Source organism: Dasypus novemcinctus, chromosome X (genome assembly GCF_030445035.2).
Source record: "Dasypus novemcinctus isolate mDasNov1 chromosome X, mDasNov1.1.hap2, whole genome shotgun sequence".
In the NCBI taxonomy this organism is placed as follows: Eukaryota; Metazoa; Chordata; class Mammalia; order Cingulata; family Dasypodidae; genus Dasypus; species Dasypus novemcinctus.
In genome coordinates, this window is record NC_080704.1 from 93556518 (window position 1) to 93576587 (window position 20070).

A 20070-nucleotide genomic window follows, 5' to 3' on the forward strand; every position below is an offset into this window, starting at 1 on the left:
AAAAGGAAGATTATGAGCCAATGCCCACAAAGGTGAAATCTACAATAAAGAGGAGGTAAGTAGTTGTGTAGTGAAGGGATAAGATGGGGGTATAGGGATACTATTGGGTTGGGCTTTGCAGGCTTGATGGGGGCTAGGGTTGGGAAGATGGTTCAGATGGTCCAAGGAATTGGGGGTAGGGTTGGGGGGGAGCAGGTGAACATGGGAGATCGTCAGATATGTGGTTGAAACTATAATGTTGAGAAAACGCTTTAGAAAATACAATAAGGAAAGGTTATGGGTTTAAGGTGTTTGATGGGGTGCATCTGGCACAGGGTGTACCTTGGGCAGGCTTCTAGGGAGTGTATGAGTGCTCATCTTGTCATAGTGTGTTATATCAGTGGGTGGAGACCTATACAATGAGCAGGGAGGTGTTGTACCCCCATTCAGGGGAGGCCTGACGTTCTCAGAGGTGAGGTTGTCTCTCAAGAGCATGGGTGGCTCCCAACAGGGGAGGACAGACAAATGTGTCAAACCCTCAGCATTGCTGCATATATCTATGGATCTTGTCCATCAGGCAGTGAAACTTGGTTGTCACTGTGGGCCCTGGAGGTGGGGGGCAGAGGAATAGAACAGATGGAAGAGGGGGTAACTGGGGGGCAATGGAGGTGTTTTGCATGATCATGCAATGATGAATGCAGGTCATGTTAAATTTCACCAAAAATTTGTAGTGGTGTATGGTCTAAAATGTAAAACATAATGTAACCATGGTTGGTAGCTGTGTTTCAATACTTGTACATTAGTTGTAGCAAATGTAACATCCACGTGTATAAAAAAATAATTGCTTTGGAGGGGGGAGGAGCGGGAAGATGTTGGGTATGTGGGAGTTCCTTGCATTCTATATGTGATGTTACTGTGACCTAAAACATTTTGAAGATGTAATAGAAAAAAGATGTAAGGCACTGAGGAAGAAATGGTAGAGATTGCCTTGCCACACTACATACAGGGCAACACCTATTATGATGATGAAAAGCAAAACATCAAAAAAAAATTTAATGATATTTTTTATTTTTTAATACTTCAATTTTTTACTTTATTTTAGTTTTTTGAAATTATTATGTATTTTATTTCTTATCTTTAAACCTATCAATCCTATTTCATTTTCCTATTAATTGAATTTGGTGATATATTAGGCTTCATTATTGAAGAAGTTTTAGATCACAGAGGGGTTCAACTATGGCAGGGGAAGAGCATTGGTGTGGGTTGTAATTGATGGGGGATGCATGGGTAGGAGGGAGTTTTCCATGGAATGAATATATGGTATATAGATATGCTTGCATGTTCATTGGGTAGTGATATAATGGGTTTGTTTCACACGAGAACTGAGGGAGTGATGAGTTCCCATCCTGGGGAGCTCTGTTGCATTCCCCAATGGAACAGCAACAATGCCCCAAGAGCAAGGGCAAAGACCAATGAAGAAGGATGGTCCAAAGTTGGGCCTTTGATACAGATGACTATGCTTATGAGCCTGTGTGCTTAAAATTTTAACTTGGCAAAGGGTTTCAGGATGCCTAAGAGTTACCTCCTGAGATCCTCCATGTTGCTCAAATGTGGCCACTCTCTAAGCCAAACTCAGCATATAAATGCATTACCTTCCCCCAAGAATGGGACATGACTCCCGGGGATGAGCTTCTCTGGTGGCAAGGGATTACAGCCAAGCACCAGTTGGTGATGGAAATAGAGAAAGATCTTGAATAAAAGGGGAAATGGTAAAGACAAATGAGTTCAGAGACTTCAAATGGTTAAGAGACTTCAAAATTCATCAGGTGGTCATTGGATATGTCGCACTTATGCACTTCTCAGCAGGCATTCAGAGACAGTCAAAACAGATACAACCAAAGGTAGCAGTGCTCCTGAGGGCTACAGAGACACCCAGGTCCAATGGTCATGCAGATAGCTCTGGAGTTCAGGGCTTGACTGAAAGAATAAAACAAGGGTGAGAAACTTGGAGAAGAGTGTAGAAATGAAAAATATTAGAAAGGGTAAAAAAAAATAATATAGTATGATACAACAACTGAAAGCCAAAGGTCATAATGGATGAAATAATGCCTTTAAAGTTATAATATTGAATATTTAAAGCTTGAAATTCCCAATCAAGACACAGACTGACAGAATGGATTAAAAAATACGACCCATCTATATGTTGTCTATAAGAGACTAACCTCAGATGTATCAACACAATCAGGCTAAAAGTGAAACGTTTGAAAAATATATTCCATGCAAATAGCAACTAAAAAAGGGATGGGGAAGCAAGACTAATACCAGACAAAATACATTCTAAATGCAAAACTGTTATAAGGGATGAAGAAGGTCAGTATATATGAATAAAAGTGAAAATTCAAGAGAAACAAGTATTCTAAATATTTATGCACCTAATCTCAGTGCCCCAAGATACATGAGGTGCACACTGGCAAAGCTAAAGGGAAAAACAGATGTCTCTACAATAGTATTTTGAGACTTCAATACACCTCTCTCAGTACTGGAGAGACCATCTGGATAGAGGATAAATAAAGAAACATAGGAGTTGAATAATACCACAAACAAACTAGACCTAATAGATATCTATAGAGCACTGCATCCCAAAACAGCAGGAGATACATTATTTTCAAGTACTCATGGATTCTTCTCGAAGATAGACCATATGCTGGTTCACAAGACAAGTCTCAATAAATTTTAAATGATTAAAATAACAAAAAAAAACCCTCTCTCCAATCATAATGGAATAGAGCTGAAAATCAATAATGGACAGAAAAAGGGAAAATTCATATACGGAAACTAAACAAAATACTCAGTATGTCAAAGAAGAAATTGGAAGAGAATTCAGCAAATATCTTGAGATGAATGAAAATAAGAATATAATATATCAAACTCTATGGGAAATTGAAAAGGCAATGCTGAGAGGGAAATTTATAACCCTCAATGCTCATATTAAAGAAGAAGAAAGAGTTAAAATTTATGATCTAACTGCACACCTGGAAGAACTAGAAAAAGAAAATCAATTCTAAGCCAAGCTGAAGGTAAGAAATAGTAAAGATCAGAGTAGAAAGAGATGAAATCAAGAACAAAAGAGAAACAATAGAATCAACAAAACCAAAAGTTGGTTCTTTGAGGAAAAAAATCAAAAAACAACTAGAATGACAAAGAAAAAGAGAGAAAGGACACAAATATATAAAATCAGAAATGAGAGGGGGACATTACCACTGACCCCATAGAAATAAAAGAGTTTTATAAGAGGATAATATGAACAACTGCATATGGAGAAATTCTAGGAAACACATGAACCACCTACACTGACTTTAGAAGAAACAGAAGATCTCAACAAACCAATCATAAGTGAAGAGATTTAAACGGTCACCACAAACCTACCAAAGATGAAAAGCTGAGACCAGATGGCTTCACAGGTGAATCCTACCAATCAGTCAAAGATAAACTAATACTGATCTTGCTCAAGGTCTTCCAAAAATTTGAACAGGAAAGAATGCTATCAAACTCATTCTATGAAGCCAACATGACCCTAATATCAAAACCAGATAAAGACAGTATGAAAATTACAGACCAATACTTCTAATGAATATAGATGGAAAAATCCTTAACAAAATTTTTCCAAACCAAATCCAAAAGCACACTAAAAGAATTATAAACCATGATCAACTGCATTTTATCCCAGGTATGCAAGGGTGGCATAATAAACCACATTGAGAACACTGAAGAAGAAAAATAACACGATGCTCTCAAGTGATGCAAAAAAGGCATCTGACAAAATACAGTACCCTTTCTTGATAAAAATCACTTCAAAAGATAGGAATAGAAGGAAGCTTTCTCAATATGGTAACGTGCATACATGAAAAACCTACAGCTAGCATTGTACTCAATGGTGAAAGCCATAAAGCTTTCCTGCAGAGATCAGTAACAAGACAAGGATGCCCACTGTCACCACTGTTATTCGATATTGTGCTAGAAGTTCTAGCTAAAGCAAATTAGGCAACACAAATAAATAAAAGGCACCCAAATAGGAAAGAAAGAAGTAAAACTTGCCTATTTGCTGATGACATGATCCTATATCTAGAAAATCCTGAAAAATCCATAACAAAGCTACTAGAATTAATAAACAAGTTCAGCAAAGTGGCGAGATAAAAGGTTAATATGCAAAAATGAATAGCATTTCCATATACTACTGATGTGCAATTTGAGGAAATCAGAAAAAAAATTCCATTCATAATAGTGAATAAAACAATTAAATATTTAGGAATAAACTTAACCAAGGACATAAAGAATCCATATTCAGAAAACTACAAAACATTGCAAAAAGTAACTGAAGATTTAAATAAATGGAAGGCATTTTGTGTACATAGATTAGAAGACTAAATATCGTTAAGATGTAAAATCTATCAAAACTGATTTATAGATTCAGTGTAATCCCAATAAAAATCCCAGCAGCTATTTTTGCAGGAATTGAGAAGTCAACAATCAAGTTATTTGGAAGGGTAAGGGACCCTGAATACCAAAAAATATCTTAAAATAGAAGAACTAAGTTGGAGGATTCTCACTTCCTGACTTTAAACTATTTTATCTAGCTTCAGTGGTAAAACCAGTATGGTAATGGCATAAGGATATATTGGCAAATGGAACAGAACTTAGAACTCAAAAATTGACCCTCACATCTACAGTCTAGTGATTTTTGATAAGGCTGTTAAGCCCACTCAGCTGGGCCAGAATATTCTATTTAACAAACGGTGCTAGGAGAACTGGATAGCCATATCCAAAACAAAGAAAAAAGACTGCTATCTCACATTATTTAAAAAATTAACTCAAAATGGATCAAGGATTTAAATATAAAAACAACCATAAAAATCCTAGAAGAAAATGTAGGAAAACAGCTTGAAGTTCTTGTGGTAGGCTGTATTTTCTTCAATCATACACCCCAAGCACGAGCAAGAAAAGAAAGAATAGTTAAATGGGACCTCCTCAAAATTCAACACTTTTGAAATCAAAGAACTTAGGTAAAAATGCAGCTGATTGAATGGGAGAAAATATTTGGCAATCATATATCTGATAAAGGTTTAATATCCATGATCTATAAGGAGATCATACAACTCAACAATAAAAAGATGAAGTATCTGATTAAAAGATGGTCAAAAGACTTGAAAAAGACATCTGTCCAAAGATGAAATACAAATGGTGAAGAAACACATTAAACAATGTTCATCATCACTAGCAACAGGGAAATGTAAATCAAAACTACAATGAAATATCATTTCAACCTATTAGACTGGCTATTAAAAAGTCAGAAAACTCCAAATGTTGGAGAGGATGTGGAGACATAGTAACACTTATTCATTGTTGGCAGGAATGTAGAATGGGACAGCCACTGTGGAAGACTGTTTGGCATTTCCTAAGGAATTTGAACATAGACTTGCTATGGGACCTGGCAATACCATTGTTAGATATATACCCAGAAGAACTGAGACCAGTGACACAAACAGATATCTGCACACCAATGTTCATAACAGAATTATTCACAATAGCCAAATGTTGGAAATAGCCCATGTGTTTGTCAACTGATGATTGGGTATACAAATTGTGAAGTATACATATGATGGAATATTATGCAGCAGTAAGAAAAAATGAAGTCATAAAAAATATAACAACATGGATGAGTCTAGAGGACATTATATTGAGTGAAGCAAGCCAGATACAAAAGGAGAAATATTGTATGATTGCCCTATTATGAACTAAATATATTATGTGAAATATAAATATATTATGTGAAATATTGACATGGGTAGAATTGTATATATATGGCCATTTTTCCTTGAAGCTGAACAAATGTAAGTTAATACTACACAATGTTAATATCAGACAAAATAAAACATAGTAGGGAAGCAGACTTGGCCCAATGGACAGGGCATCTGCTTACCACATGGGAGGTCTGTGGTTCAAACCTTAGGTCTCAATGACCCGTGTGGAGCTGGCCCATGTGCAGTGCTGATAGGCACAAGGAGTGCTGTGGCACGCAGGGTTGTCCCACGCATAGGGGAGCCCCACGCACAAGTAGTGCACCCTGTAAGGAGAGCCGCCCAACGTGAAAGATAGTGCAGCCTGCCCAAGAATGGCGCTGCACACACGGAGAGCAGACATAGCAAGATGATGCAACAAAAAGAAACACAGATTCCCGGTGCCGCTGATAAAGATAGAAGTGGTCACAGAAGAACACACAGCAAATGGACACAGAGAGCAGACAACTGGGGGAGGGAGGAAGGGGAGAGAAATAAATAAATAAATAAATCTTAAAAAAAAAACATAGTGAAGGAGACCACATACAGAGTACTACATATTTACATATTTTATGATCTATTTACATAAAATATAAATATAAAAAAATTTATGAAGGCAAAAGATTAGTTGTTATGTAGATCCAAGGAAGGAATGCTAAGAGGTTTGGAGTCTTTCTTTTGGGAGTAATGAAATTTTTCTAGAATTTTTAGGATGATGAATGTACAAAATTGTTATTATATTAAAAGCCATTGATTATATACTTTGGATAGAATAGCCAGAAACAGCAGCTACGCAGTGTGGGAAGCATAGAGAGACTGAGAGGTGAGGAATTTTCTTGCTTAATTATTTGCTATTTTGTTTATTACTATTAGTATTGAAATACTGAAAATGCTCTAATAATAACTGAAGTGATGAATGCACAACTATGTGATTATAGCAAATACCATTGATTGCACACCTTGGAGGAATTGTATGCTTTATTAACATGTATCAATGAAATTGATTTAAATAAATGGTTTCATATTTGGAATGATGGAAATGTTCAGGTAATGGATGTTGGTGATGGTAGCACAACATTGTGAATGTAATTAATTACACTGAAATATATATATGAATGTGATTAAAAGAGGCAATGATTATGCATATGATAATAGAATAATTTTAAAAATCTATGAAACTACAGTACACAGTAAACACTAAGTTATTCTATAGCATATAGTTAAAAGATCAATTTTACAAAAGTGCTATAATTGTAACAAAAGTGCTATAATTGTAACAAAAGTTCCAAACCAATGTTAACAATAGGGTGTTATATTGGAACCCTGTATTTTATGCATTTTTGTTCTGTAAACCCACAATTTATCTAATACAGAAAAATAAACACACTGATTTCAATTCTCACTGATAATATAACCCTACAGAATCATGATCTTACCATGTAGAAGTAAATAGTAACGTTTGGGGATTTCAAAGTCAATCAATAATTACACTATCTGGAAGTATATACTTAAGATATTGTGTTTTTACATAAAATATATAATTAAACATACTTTTTAGTACTTCTGTTACTGATTTCACAAATTTAATCTTTTCTAATAACTAACTTCATAGAATTTATGTTTTTGTAAAATATATAGACTGTCATGTGGTAAGATACAGAAATATAATTTTTTGAGGAAAATGTACTGTTCTAAAAGATCAAAGTCCCATAGTATGGAAAAAAATTAACAGGGAATTAATTTCATGTCATTTTTGTTTATTTCAATATGTAAATATCACATGGATTTGTTCCTTAAATTAAAAAAAAATGAACATCTACAGTGTAGATATAAGAATGATAGAAAAAAGAATTTTCATAGTTTGTCTAGTAAAGGGGAAAGAAAAATAATGAAGCATTAGAAAAAAATGGAAGAGGGATACAAGGACATGAAAAGGAGACACAAATATGACAAAGGGCAGAATACTGTGCAATACCCACACAGACTGGCTTTTTAGGGTATTAATACTAATGGCTGATATTACAATTATAAAAAGTAAGTAAAAATATTGCCTACTGAAACTTGTTCTAAAAGTCTGATGAAATGATTTGATCAGTGAATTACTGACTAACTCACTACTAGAAATCAAACAGAGACTCTTCCTTTATAAAAAATTTCAATATCAATGCGATAATTGGATAATAATGCTTAACTATAAAGATTGGTAACACATTAAATATATAAAGCTGTGTGGTATAACAACAAGAAGGTGAGCTTTTCTAAGAAAGTTTATTAGTCTGGGGTTAAAACTGAATTTTAAAAAATTCTTTCAAGGGCTTAGGAGAATTTTTTATTTCTGTCTTCATGTTCCCTCTTAAAATTTAGTGAAATAATCTGCAGAAATACACTCATTTCTTAATATATAATACATGACAAAAAAGTTTAAATTTAGCTAACACCTTAGATTCTTTACAGATAATTTCCTAAAAAATCTGTCACATACTTCATTCTTTCTCCTCCACCTTCCTCCCCCACATTCCCCATTCTAGAACAGGAGCAGAGTGTTAATCATACTTAACAGATAAATGAGAAACAAAACATTTAGTAAATATTATCTACAGATTCACTGGTTCAAGGCAACTGCCATGATATGCAACAATGATAAAAACCTCACAGTTATTATAAAATAAATGGCTTAAGTTTATCAGTAAAGTCCATATATTATCATTTATGCTTCAGTTTTTTGTTCATATGATGATAAAATTAACCAGTGACCACCCTTTCTACTGAACTTACATTCCAGTCGATATTTGCAAAGAAAAGGTGTTTTTTGATTTCTTCAACTCCTTCTGAACCTAAAAAAAATGAAAAGAATTTTACAGGTATGATTTTTTTTTACCTTGCTACTTGGTTTCCAGGCTTTAATCTACAAACAGGAGTATATACATTTCTTAGGTTCATTGTAATGAAAAGTCTATGATTCTTATCTGGCATTTTATTAATTGGTCCTTTCACTTAACTATGAATATTGAAAAAAACTGATGTTCATTGTGGATCAAAAAGAGTATTGTGAAATCACAAAGTACTTCTCAATCAAATCAAAATTCAACATAACATAAAAATTTAGGTACTTTTTTCATTGTTAGTTCAATACTTATGAGTTCATATTTATATGCAAAATTACAAAGCACAGAGGAATAAAATGACCTAGAAATATTAACACAAAGATAGAGATAGGATACTAGGATCATACCTGGATCCAGGGAATGGTTACCAGGAAGTGGTCAGACAATGATCATTATGGAAACTTAATATTTACCTTGAAGAACAATTTGTCCCTGAGAGGGACAAAATATTTACATTCAAATATCTAAAAAGATTACCTATAAAAGAGAGAATTCTGTGAAATCTTTCAAACGAGGTAATCCATATATGATATACAGAATTTTTGATTAACTAGACCATTCTATTCCTTAATCATGTATATGATAGAGTTTACTTTTTCAGGAATTGCTGCATATACAAAATGCACAATTCTCGGTATAAATGAATAACAGCTGTAACTGCATTTAAATTCTACCAGAAAATATAATGATATAATTATTTCCCTAAAACATGCAGCATATTATTATCATTATAAAAGCTAAGAAAAGTAACAATACCCAATCTATTTGTCGGGTTCCTTTTGAATAACATCCTTAGTAGACTTTGTGCTTCAGCACTAAGAAACTGGGGCATTCCAAGTTTTGCTCTGGAAAAAAAGATTTTATAAAATTTCACTCAAACAATCTAACCATACTCCTCATTAGAAAATCTAAAACAAACCAGCTTTCTTTCACAATAGCAATTTATATCCCCTATGTGGTAAGAGAAGGAAGCAAGACAGTGTAGAAAATGTTCTTTTGTGTCAATTTATAACCATAAATTTCTTAAAACTGAAAATAAGGATTTTTTTTTGCAAAAAAAGGGATACTGTTTACACTTACTTCAATATCATATTCATAGTCTCATTTCTGTCTTTCCCTTGAAATGGCAGAGTACCAGTAAGCATTTCAAACTAAAACAAAACATAAAGACAACAGTCCATTTAGCACAACTTAGAATAAATAATAAAATGTATTAGAAAATAAAAAAAGAGACTTACGGTACATGATCATCAAATCAAGCAGGAGTTACATGATGGTGGGTCAAAATGGGACCAAAAAACTAGGTCATTTAAGGAAATGCACTTGTAGTTCCCCAGTATATACTGTTCTACTATACAAGTAAGCTATAGCAACTGAAACCAACCACATTTTTTCAATCATATTGACTTCGGCTAAGGTCTCAAAGCCAAAGCAATTTGGAAATAAACACAGGCAATTTTTTAAGAAGAAAGATATGCTTTTAAAGCAAATACTGCATGATAAAGGAAAGAAAAAATAAGTATCCAACCATTTCAAATTCATACTTAACTAAGACTTTAATCATTCCCCTCACTCCCCAGAAACAGGAAGAAAAAGGGATAGGTAGGAGAAGCAGTTAAACACACACACACACACACACACACACATACACACATGCTCTATAACTTTAAAAAAAGAAATAATTAAGACAGTTGTACATATCATAAGGAAAACATTTTCCCAAAATAAATTTAATTGCAATGCAGTTAACTAGAAAATTAAATAATGGCATAAGAAAGACTAAGTCTAAAAATGAACATCACTATATTTCATTAAAGAAAAAAGTTTCTATATCCCTAATATTTAAGACTCAAACTTAGATGCAATAATAGCTTTGGCTTCAGTCCTCCGCTTATTTATCTGAACTCAGGAACTTATTTAGCATATTCATTCAACGTTCTCCTGTACCATGATGACTCCCAAATATATTTCAGCCTCAATCTCTCTCAAGCTCCAGTTTTCCCTCCCAAATCTACAGTAAGATCTCAACTAGGGAGGTGGAGGGGTAGAGGTGGGAGTGGCAGAGAGAGAAAGAAGGGAATTATTGCATATTGCATATCAAAAGCATATTTTCCTCAAAGAAACTCTAAGTGGGGTAACTGAATGGGAGAAATATTTGTTTTTAAGCAGGTCTCCAAATGATCCTGAGTCTGTCTCCACTGCTTCTCCTAATTTATCACCATTCAGGCGCTAACCTCTAATCTTCAGTATAACTTCCATTATTTTAAACTCAACATGTTAAAAATAAATTATTTTGCCACCTCCCAAATTAACTATCCTTCCCAACTGTCTCTTTTATATTGTTCTACTTGTTCTACCATTATCTCAATGCCCTACAGTTTACAAGTATTAGACATATCTATCTTTGACCCTTCTCCTGTACTTCATTTGTGATATTTAGTAGTCCCTTCTTTTTTGGAATGTCTTTTTAAGACTTCCTCCTTTTTACTTTATAACCCTAAAACTTAAAACTGTCTCATAAGGAGAACTTTTTGGTTTCTCAGCTTCCAATTTCTCTGCATTTTCAATCCATTTAAATAATACTGCCAAGAATAATCTTCCTAAAACACATTTTTTCTCTAATCACCATCCTATTTAAGAATTGACAATAGATTTCTACTACCCAGAGAGCAACATGCAAATGCTTATTACATAAGTTTACAGCCTCATTTTCTCTAACTTCACCATCATTCTCAACTACTCTAGTCAAATTGGTAATCTAAGCCTTTTCTTATACACAACTCTCCTTCTACACATGTAACTATTTAAATTTTATCCATCCTTTAGAGGCTAATTTAATTTCCACCTCCTTTAAGAAATCTTCTTTTCCTATATCAAGTTATATGAATTATTCCTTGAATGTCAAAAGCAAATTATATCTGATTCAAAAGCTATTCATTTATCAACCTACTTACTGATGCAAATTCTAGGCACAATAAATTCATAACAATTTAGTGAATATTTTGAATTTGACTACTTAAATGTCCACTATGCTATATAATTTTGGAGAGGATAAGTAGTATATGAAATAAGTCCTGTGCTTAAGAGGTTTACAATCTCTCTAGCGTATGCTTAAAACAATTTGACAATAAGACAGCATACAGTTATATATATATATATACTATATACTATACATAGTATATAGTTAGGTGCTAAATACTGAGGCAGCTAGTTGAAACACAGTACAACTGCTAAATTCAGCAATCTGAAATCTGGATTCTCACATATTTTACTACGTTTTCAAATCTGAAGTCTAAATGACAATGCTGTCATTTACATTTTCACCTGGCAACTTTAAAATAAATCAAAACACCAAAACCCTAATACTTACTGTATAACAGGTAACCATTTAATGATAACCATGAATCATCAGACTACTTTTCTTACCTGACACATCCATAAACATGCTATATTTAAGTAGGACATTAAATTAAAATTCTAAATAAGGTTAATTTTATGTTGAAATAATTAAGAAAAGTAATGCTACGTACCATAAGGACACCATATGACCACCAATCAGCACTCTGTGAATGGCCTCTCCTATTTACTACTTCAGGAGCCATGTACTCTACTGTACCACAAAATGAGTAGGCCTTCTTTTCTTGATCTACTGACTCCTTGCTGAGTCCAAAATCTATAATAACCATATTATTAAAAAAAATCTGAAAAACTTCAGAAAATAGAAAAACATTAAAAGAAATATATTAATGTATTAAACTCATATCTACCCACAGATGGCCTACAATTACACTTAAGAAACCTCCTGTGAGACCAAAAATGGAAAGTGGCCATAATGGGGCTCTTTAAGAGAATTTAAATATTTCTCTGTTAAATATTCTCCTCAAAGTATATCCTTTCAGGTCTGTACCAGAATATAATACAAACATTTTAAGAGGACAATTAAATCAAGGCTGTCATACATATCTAAATTTTAAAATAGACTAAAATGAAACAGAGATGGCAATTACACTTGCTAAAATATTAAAATAGCAAATTGTATGTTGCTTTTGGCATGCTTTCATTTTTTATTTAGGCCTTAAAAGAACAATAGGCATCAATATACAAAAATCAATCTAGGATTAAGATGGCATAGTAAGATGCTCAACGGATCTACAACCCCAAAGAAGTTCTGAACAACTAGCAAGAACTGGCACAAACATCACTGACACAGTTCTGAAAACACATAAGGGGTTGATAGAAGAGAGTGAGTACCAAATCAAGAAGAAGAAACATAAAATCAGTAAGAAAACCTTGTGTTATCCTTGCTGGCCCGCCCTTCATCCCCTCACCAACTCAGGGCAGAGCTGCCATTCACACCCAGTGCAGGCCCCTGTACCTGGATTCAGGAGAGTAAACTCAGTGTATACCCTAGGGTACATGTATGCCTGTACCAGTTTGTCTGGAAGTATAATGAATGATGGAAAAAGGACATATATCTCAAGCTCTAAAACCCAGAACTTCCCCTGCACCTAGAGACAAATCAGAGAGCCCTCCTACAGAAGGCAATAGAACAATAAAATCACAGTTGCCTGAGGCAAAGAATACCATTTGTGGTACACAGAATAAGCAAATAGTGCTTCCTGGAGAATAAGGACATTTATGTCCATGTAAACAAGGGAATTCCTAGGGACCCACATATGTCATGAACAAGGTGCATGCTCAAAAATGTCCAGGAAGGACCCTAAGCATTTGACACAGGCTGTTCTCCACATTCACTATTAGGATGACTAAGAGCTGAAAGAGAGCACCCACATAAGCCAACCTGCAAAGACTTAGAAAGGTGTTCTAAATATTTTATTTTGTTTTTTGGTTAGCTCCTGACAATTCAAGGAAATCTCTGTCATAACACTAGCTGAATACAAGTGTAAGGAACACATAAAAATTTCAAAATGTCCAAGATACAATAAAAGATTACAAAATACACAAAGACAGAGGAAGTGAAGGCCATGCAAAGAAGAGTTGGAAAGAGAAATCATGAATGAGTAGGACCAGCAATGGTACATACCAAAGATATTTTAAAAATGGTCCTAAATATTCTCAAAGACCTAAAGGAAAACATGACAGAGAACTGAATGAAATCAGGAAGACAATAGATGGACACAAAGAAAATATCAATAAAGAAACAGAAATAATTCAAAGGAATCAAACAGAACTGAAAACCATGGTAACAGAAAGAAAAAAATTCCTAGAGGGGTTCAATAGCAGATTGAAGCTAGCAGAAGAATCAGTGAAGCTGAAGAAAAGAAAACTTTAAAACATTTCACAGGAATGGATTGGATTTAAGAACATGCTTTTCTGGACTACATCCAGCTTAAATGACTACTCTACATCTGCTAGACACCCAAAAAGCATGTTATTTCTACATGCAAAATAGATTCACTGCATCACAATATCCCAAAGACTTTATATCATTTCAGTAGCAATGCTTATTATAAATCTCATTAAAATTGGTTATAGGTATGGTCTGTTCTGAGGCACAATTCCCCTCCCACTATTGACCTATGAAACCTAAAGAACAAGTTATCTGCTTCTAACATTCAATGGAAGGACAGGTATAGGACAAATCTCTATTCCCATAGAGAGAAATTGGAAGGAAAATGGGTCATAGGTCCTAAACAATTCCAAAACCCTGCAAAGCATACTCCATTAGATTTTAAGATCTGAGAGTCATCTATGTAATGATATTTTGTGCTCTTGGCCTTAGGAAGCAGGAACCCTACCCTTCCAAGCACTTGCACAGTGGCTATGTTCTTCCAGAACACTGGGGAGAACATGTCACCCTCTCCAAGCATTGGGTGTGGAAGCCAGACTCTCCACAATTTCTTGGGCACAGGCTCCACTCTCTGAGCATTGGGAATGGCAGCGCTCTTCCTGATCAATGGGGTGGAAGGTCCACCCTCTCCAAACACCAGGGCAGACTCAACATTTCCACAAACATGGTGGACTCAGTCTCTTGGCCTGAGAAGATGTCTTTGGTATAGATCTCAGCTTCTGTAGTTCTGCTCTTGAAGTGATTTTTCCTTTAATTGTCCCCTCTCTACCCCTTTCAGTTCAGGTTGCCAGTGATTTCATTCATACAGATCTTGCAATAAAACTTGTTGGTTTCACATGTAGTACACAGGGGTCCAAACCATCAAATAGCAGGACTTTCCACAAATCTTTCCTGAATAACTGCACCTCCAGTCCTGACTTGCATGGAAACTGCTGACTGGTTCCATGTTCATTTAAACCCTCACATGGAACACTATTCTCTGGGCACTCATGGTCTGAAAGCTCAGAATTTTCCAAACCATCAATTCTTTGTGCTTGGTTTTTCAGTTCTCAAATTACACATTTCCTCTCTCATTTTACTATAAGCTACAAAGAGAAGCCAGGCTTCACTTTCCACATTTAGCTTGAAAATATCCTCAGCTAAATATTAAAGTTCATCACTCTCAATTTCTGCCCTCCATCTGACATCGTAAAATAACTTTGCCAAGTTCTCTGAAACTTTAAAACTAGGATCACTTTTCATCCAATTCCAATAACACATTCATTATTTTCCTTCTAATGCCTCACCAGAAGTGCCTTTAGCATCCATATTTCTACAAGCAGTCTCTTCGGAGCAATCTAGGCCTTTTCGATTCAAGCACTGTTGAATTCTTCCACACACTAAACATTACCCAATTCCAAAGCATCTGCCATTGCAGCACCATACTCTCCTGTTACCAATATCTACTTTAGTTTCCTATGCAGCTCAAAGCTTATACCATGAAATGGGTTGGGTTAAATAATGGAATTTGTTCACTCATGGTTTTAAGGCTGGAAAATGTCCAAACAAGGCATCATAGGGAAGTGGACTTGGCTCAATGGATAGAGCATCCACCTACCACATGGAAGGTCCATGGTTCAAACCCAGGACCTCCTTGAACTGTGTGGAGCTGGCCCACACCCAGTGATGATGCGTGAAAGGAGTGCCACACCACGCAGTGGTGTCCCCCACGTAGGGAAGCCTCATGTACAAGGAGTGTGCCCCATAAGGAGAGCTGCCCAGCGCGAAAGAAAGTCCAGCCTGCCCAGGAGTAGCGCTGCACACACAGAGAGCTGATGCAGTAAGGTGATGCAACAAAAAGAGACATAGATTCCCAGTGCCGCTGACAAGAACAGAAGCGGACACAGAAGAACACACAGCAAATGGACACAGAGAACAGACACCTGGGGGGGGCGGAGAAATTTTAAAAAAACAACAAAGGCATCATAAAGTGATACTTTCCCCCAAAGACTGGCTGCTGGTGATCCTTGGTTCCCCTCTCACAAGACAAGGCACATGACAGCATCTGCTGGTCTCTCTCTTCTCTCCTGGGTTTCATTGATTTCAACATCCTATTTCCATGGCTTTTTATATCTCATGTCTGAATTCATTCAGATAATAAAGGACTCCAGTAAAAGATTAAAACCATACCTTAACTGAAGTATCCTCATCAGAAGGTCTTACAATGGATTTACATCCACAGGAATGGATGAATAGATTTAAGAACATGTTTTTCTAGGGTACATACACCTTCAAACCACTATAGGGTTCAAAAGAAGATTGGAGCTAGCAGAAAAAAGTATCCGAGAATTTGAATATAAGGCAATTGAAATCACACAGTCAGAAGAGCAGAAAGAAGAAGGAATTAAGAAAAGTGGGCAGAACCTGAGGAAACTGGGCAATACCATTAAGGTTCCAATAAATGCTTTTGGGAGTCCCAAGAGAAGAAAGAAAGAAAGTAGCAAAGATAATATTGAAAGAAATAATGGATGAAAACCTAATGAATGTAATGAATGTCCAGAATATATACATCTGAGATTTTCAACAAACTCCAAACAGGATAAACCCAAGTAGACTTATGTGGCATAATATAATCAAACTGCTAAATGCCATTATAAGGAGAGAATCCTAAAAGGTGCAAGACTGAAGCAACAAGTCACACACAAGAGAGACTCAATAAGATTAAGTGCAAATTTCTCATCATAAACCATGGAAGTAAGATGACAGTGAAGATAATTATCAGCCTTGAAATACATATATTAACGTGGTTAAAAGGGAAAATATTAGGTTGTATATATGGCAATACAATAACTTTTTTTGGAAAAATCCATGGAACTGTACTACAAAACAGTGAATGATAAGTTAAATCATGGAGGCTATGGTTAATAGAACAAGTCTAAAAACGTGCTTTCATCAATTGTAACAAATGTATTTTAAGCACGATTGTTCTAGAACCCCACAATTTCCCTAATTTAAAAAAAGACAGTGGGAAGACACATTTAAAGTGCTGAAAGGAAAAAATACCAAAAACAACACATACATACACACACAAGGAAACAAAAAACTTCCAACCAAGAATCTATATCCAGCAAAATTATCTTTCAATATGAGGGAGAGATTAAGGCATTCACAGATAAACAAATGCAGAAGGAGTTTGTCACCAATAGACTGAGGTTGAAATAAAGGATAATAGATAATACACCGAGCCACATTAAGAAATAAAGCTCTTCAGTAAAGAAAGTGATATGGGTAAATATAAATACCAGTAAAGCTGCATTTTGGAATTCTAACTCTACTTTTTACTTCCTACAGGATCTAAAAGACATATGGGTGGGCGGAGCCATGGCACCAGCGCTGTGGCGGGGAATCCTGGAGGCTCTGCAGTACTGGGGAATTCATAAGCCCTAAGCGGGCTATTGGGGGGCTAACAGGGCAGGAGGCCTTCACAGACCGATTTGGGGAGACAAACGGGAGTTTTATTGCAAGGCGGGGAATTTTTGATTGCGGACAGAAATAATAGCGCTTCCGGCTAGAGCCGTGCCCCCAAGGCCGGCTGCCGATCTGCAGCAGCCTTAAATTGCTCGCAATAAAGAGACGTTACCAGGAGGCTGTTTCAGAGACTGGCAGGGTGGGAGAAGTCTGGAAGGCGATTAGGGGAATATTTTGCGAAGCGTGGGAATTTTGATTTCGGACTCTGATATCGGCCTTTCCGGCTGGAGCCCCACCGCCTGGGCCTGGCTACTGATCTGCAGCATCATTAAATTGGCTGCAGTGTAGAGGCGCCCCCAGGTGGACGTTTCGGTGACTTACAGGACGGGAGGTGTCCTGAAGTCGAATTGGTTATACAGCCACAGAAGAGTCCCGAGTGAGACAGTGAATTACGGGGTTCTGACACATAGGTCAGAGTTTGCGGATGTGACTTCCCCCATAGGGCTGGCACCCAGCTGTGGGAATCCCTGAAGGCTGTGTTGCACTGCGGTGCTCCCAGGCTGCCTGTTAACAAGATTTGAGGATGCCAGTTCTCAGTCCCCTAAACCCTGGTGGCCCACACCCCAGAGACTCACACTTCTTGAGTCTGTAATAACACAGACTTTCCATCCCTGAATCCATCAAGCTCTGAGGTCCATCTGAGGTCCTTGAATGTTCTAGCCCTCGATGATTGCGTTCTTTCTTTTTTGTTTTGTTTTGTTTTATTTTTGTTTTATTTTTTATTGTCCTGATTGCTAACATTGCATTATCGCCTAGTTTTTTCTCCCATCGTATCCCCCAAAGTCTTTTCTTTTTTTCTCTCTGGTCCCCCATTTTCTTTTTATTTTATTTTATCTTCATTATACAATAGGTGCTGCAGGGAACACCTCACATTTGCTGGGTTTCCTCATCCTCCGTTGCCTCTTTTCTGTGTGAATTGATTTTGGCGACCTACACTATCCTCTTTCCCCTACATCTTGATATCCTCCATCATCTACTGTCCCCCCTATATTCCACCTCCCTTTCTTTGATCCCCAAAGTATCTAACTCTTAATTTCTAATACCTTTGTTTTGTTTTCTTTTATCCACTCTTAAAACTATTGCCTTTCTTTCCTCTTTCCCTCTCTCACAAAAACACCAGCTTTTTAATTCATACCATATTCCTCCCATATTCATTCGACTACCTCACTATAGGTGAGGTACCTACCTACTGCTATAACTCTACACAACTAACATGAATCTAATATCCATCCTACCGGATCTCATATTGTTGCTCTGTTAACATTTATTACCAATACTACTTTACACATTTTCCTTGCTTACACAGTTGCCTTTACCTGGCCCTAATACTTTCCTTCAAAGTAAACTCAGCCAGCAATAAGAAATTAGAATAAGAAGAACAAAGTGACAAAGAGAAGATATAACACTTACGAAAAACAACAGCTAATTAATCCCCAAAACTAGACAAAGAAGCTAAGGAACTGATTAAACCCATCAAGATAAAATGATGACCAGACAGCAACAAAAATCTATAAACCAAACCAGTAATCAGGAAAACATGGCTAAATCCAATGAACAAACTAAAAACCAGGAAGGGGAGCAGAACTTCGCACAAGTAATGAAAGACTTCAGAACACTTATCGCCGACAAATTTAATGAAGTAAAGGAAGAGGTTAACAATATGAAGACAACACTTGGAGGGGAAATTGCAGACATACGCAAAAAGATAACAGATATGATGGGAATGAACACCACAGTTCAAGAAACCAAAAATACACCCGCAGCAAATAACAGCAGATTAGAAGAGGCAGAGCAGAGAATGAGTGATGTGGAAGACAGTACATCGGAAATCAAACAGATAGTAGAATTGATCGATAAAAAGATAGAAAAAATCCAGCTGGGACTTAGGGACCTGAATGACAATGCAAAATGTTCAAACATAAGTATTATAGGCATCCCAGAAGGAGAAGAGAAGGAAAAGCATTCAGAAGGAGTGTTGCAGTAAATAATGCAACTTCCCAAATCTACTGAAAGAGACAGATGTACATATCCAAGAAGCACAGTACACCCCAATCATCATAAACCTCAACAGGCCCACGCCAAGACATATACTTGTCAAATTATCCAACGCTCAAGACAAAGAGAAAATTCTAAAAGCAGCAAGAGAAAAGAAAACCATCACATACAAGGGAAGCTCCATTAGATTAAGTGTTGATTTCTCATCTGAAACCATGGAGGCAAGAAGGCAGGGGTATGATATAGTCAAGGTAGTAAAAGAATAAAATTTCCAACCAAGAATACTCTATCCAGCTATTTTTTGAACTAGCATTCAAAAATGATGGAGAGTTCAAAATATTCATGCCAACAAGAAACCTCCCCTTCAAGAAATTCTAAAGGGAGTTCTGCAGGAAGAAAGGAAAAAAGAGGACAGTCAGAGTTGGGGGAGAGTGTAAGAGCAACAAAATAGACAAAAAGAGAAGAAAAAACAGGCAAACAAAATATGACAAACACAAGTACAATCAAAATATGGCTAACATAAAAAATTCCTTGAAAGTAATAACACTGAATGTCAATG

At 36.0% G+C, this 20070-nt stretch overlaps 1 protein-coding gene across 6 annotated transcripts in view; it reads right to left on the reverse strand.

Moving 5' to 3' along the window:
* Positions 1-20070, reverse strand: part of RPS6KA6 (ribosomal protein S6 kinase A6) — a 342192-nt gene that overhangs the window by 155311 nt on the left and 166811 nt on the right. For all 6 annotated transcript variants that reach the window (XM_058291822.2, XM_071213112.1, XM_058291821.2 and 3 more), the window contains 4 exons: positions 12229-12371; positions 9779-9849; positions 9455-9543; positions 8589-8647 (listed from right to left, as the gene is read on the reverse strand). In XM_058291822.2, the coding sequence (XP_058147805.1) occupies positions 8589-8647; positions 9455-9543; positions 9779-9849; positions 12229-12371 (362 nt within the window). The remainder of the gene's footprint in view (positions 1-8588; positions 8648-9454; positions 9544-9778; positions 9850-12228; positions 12372-20070) is intronic.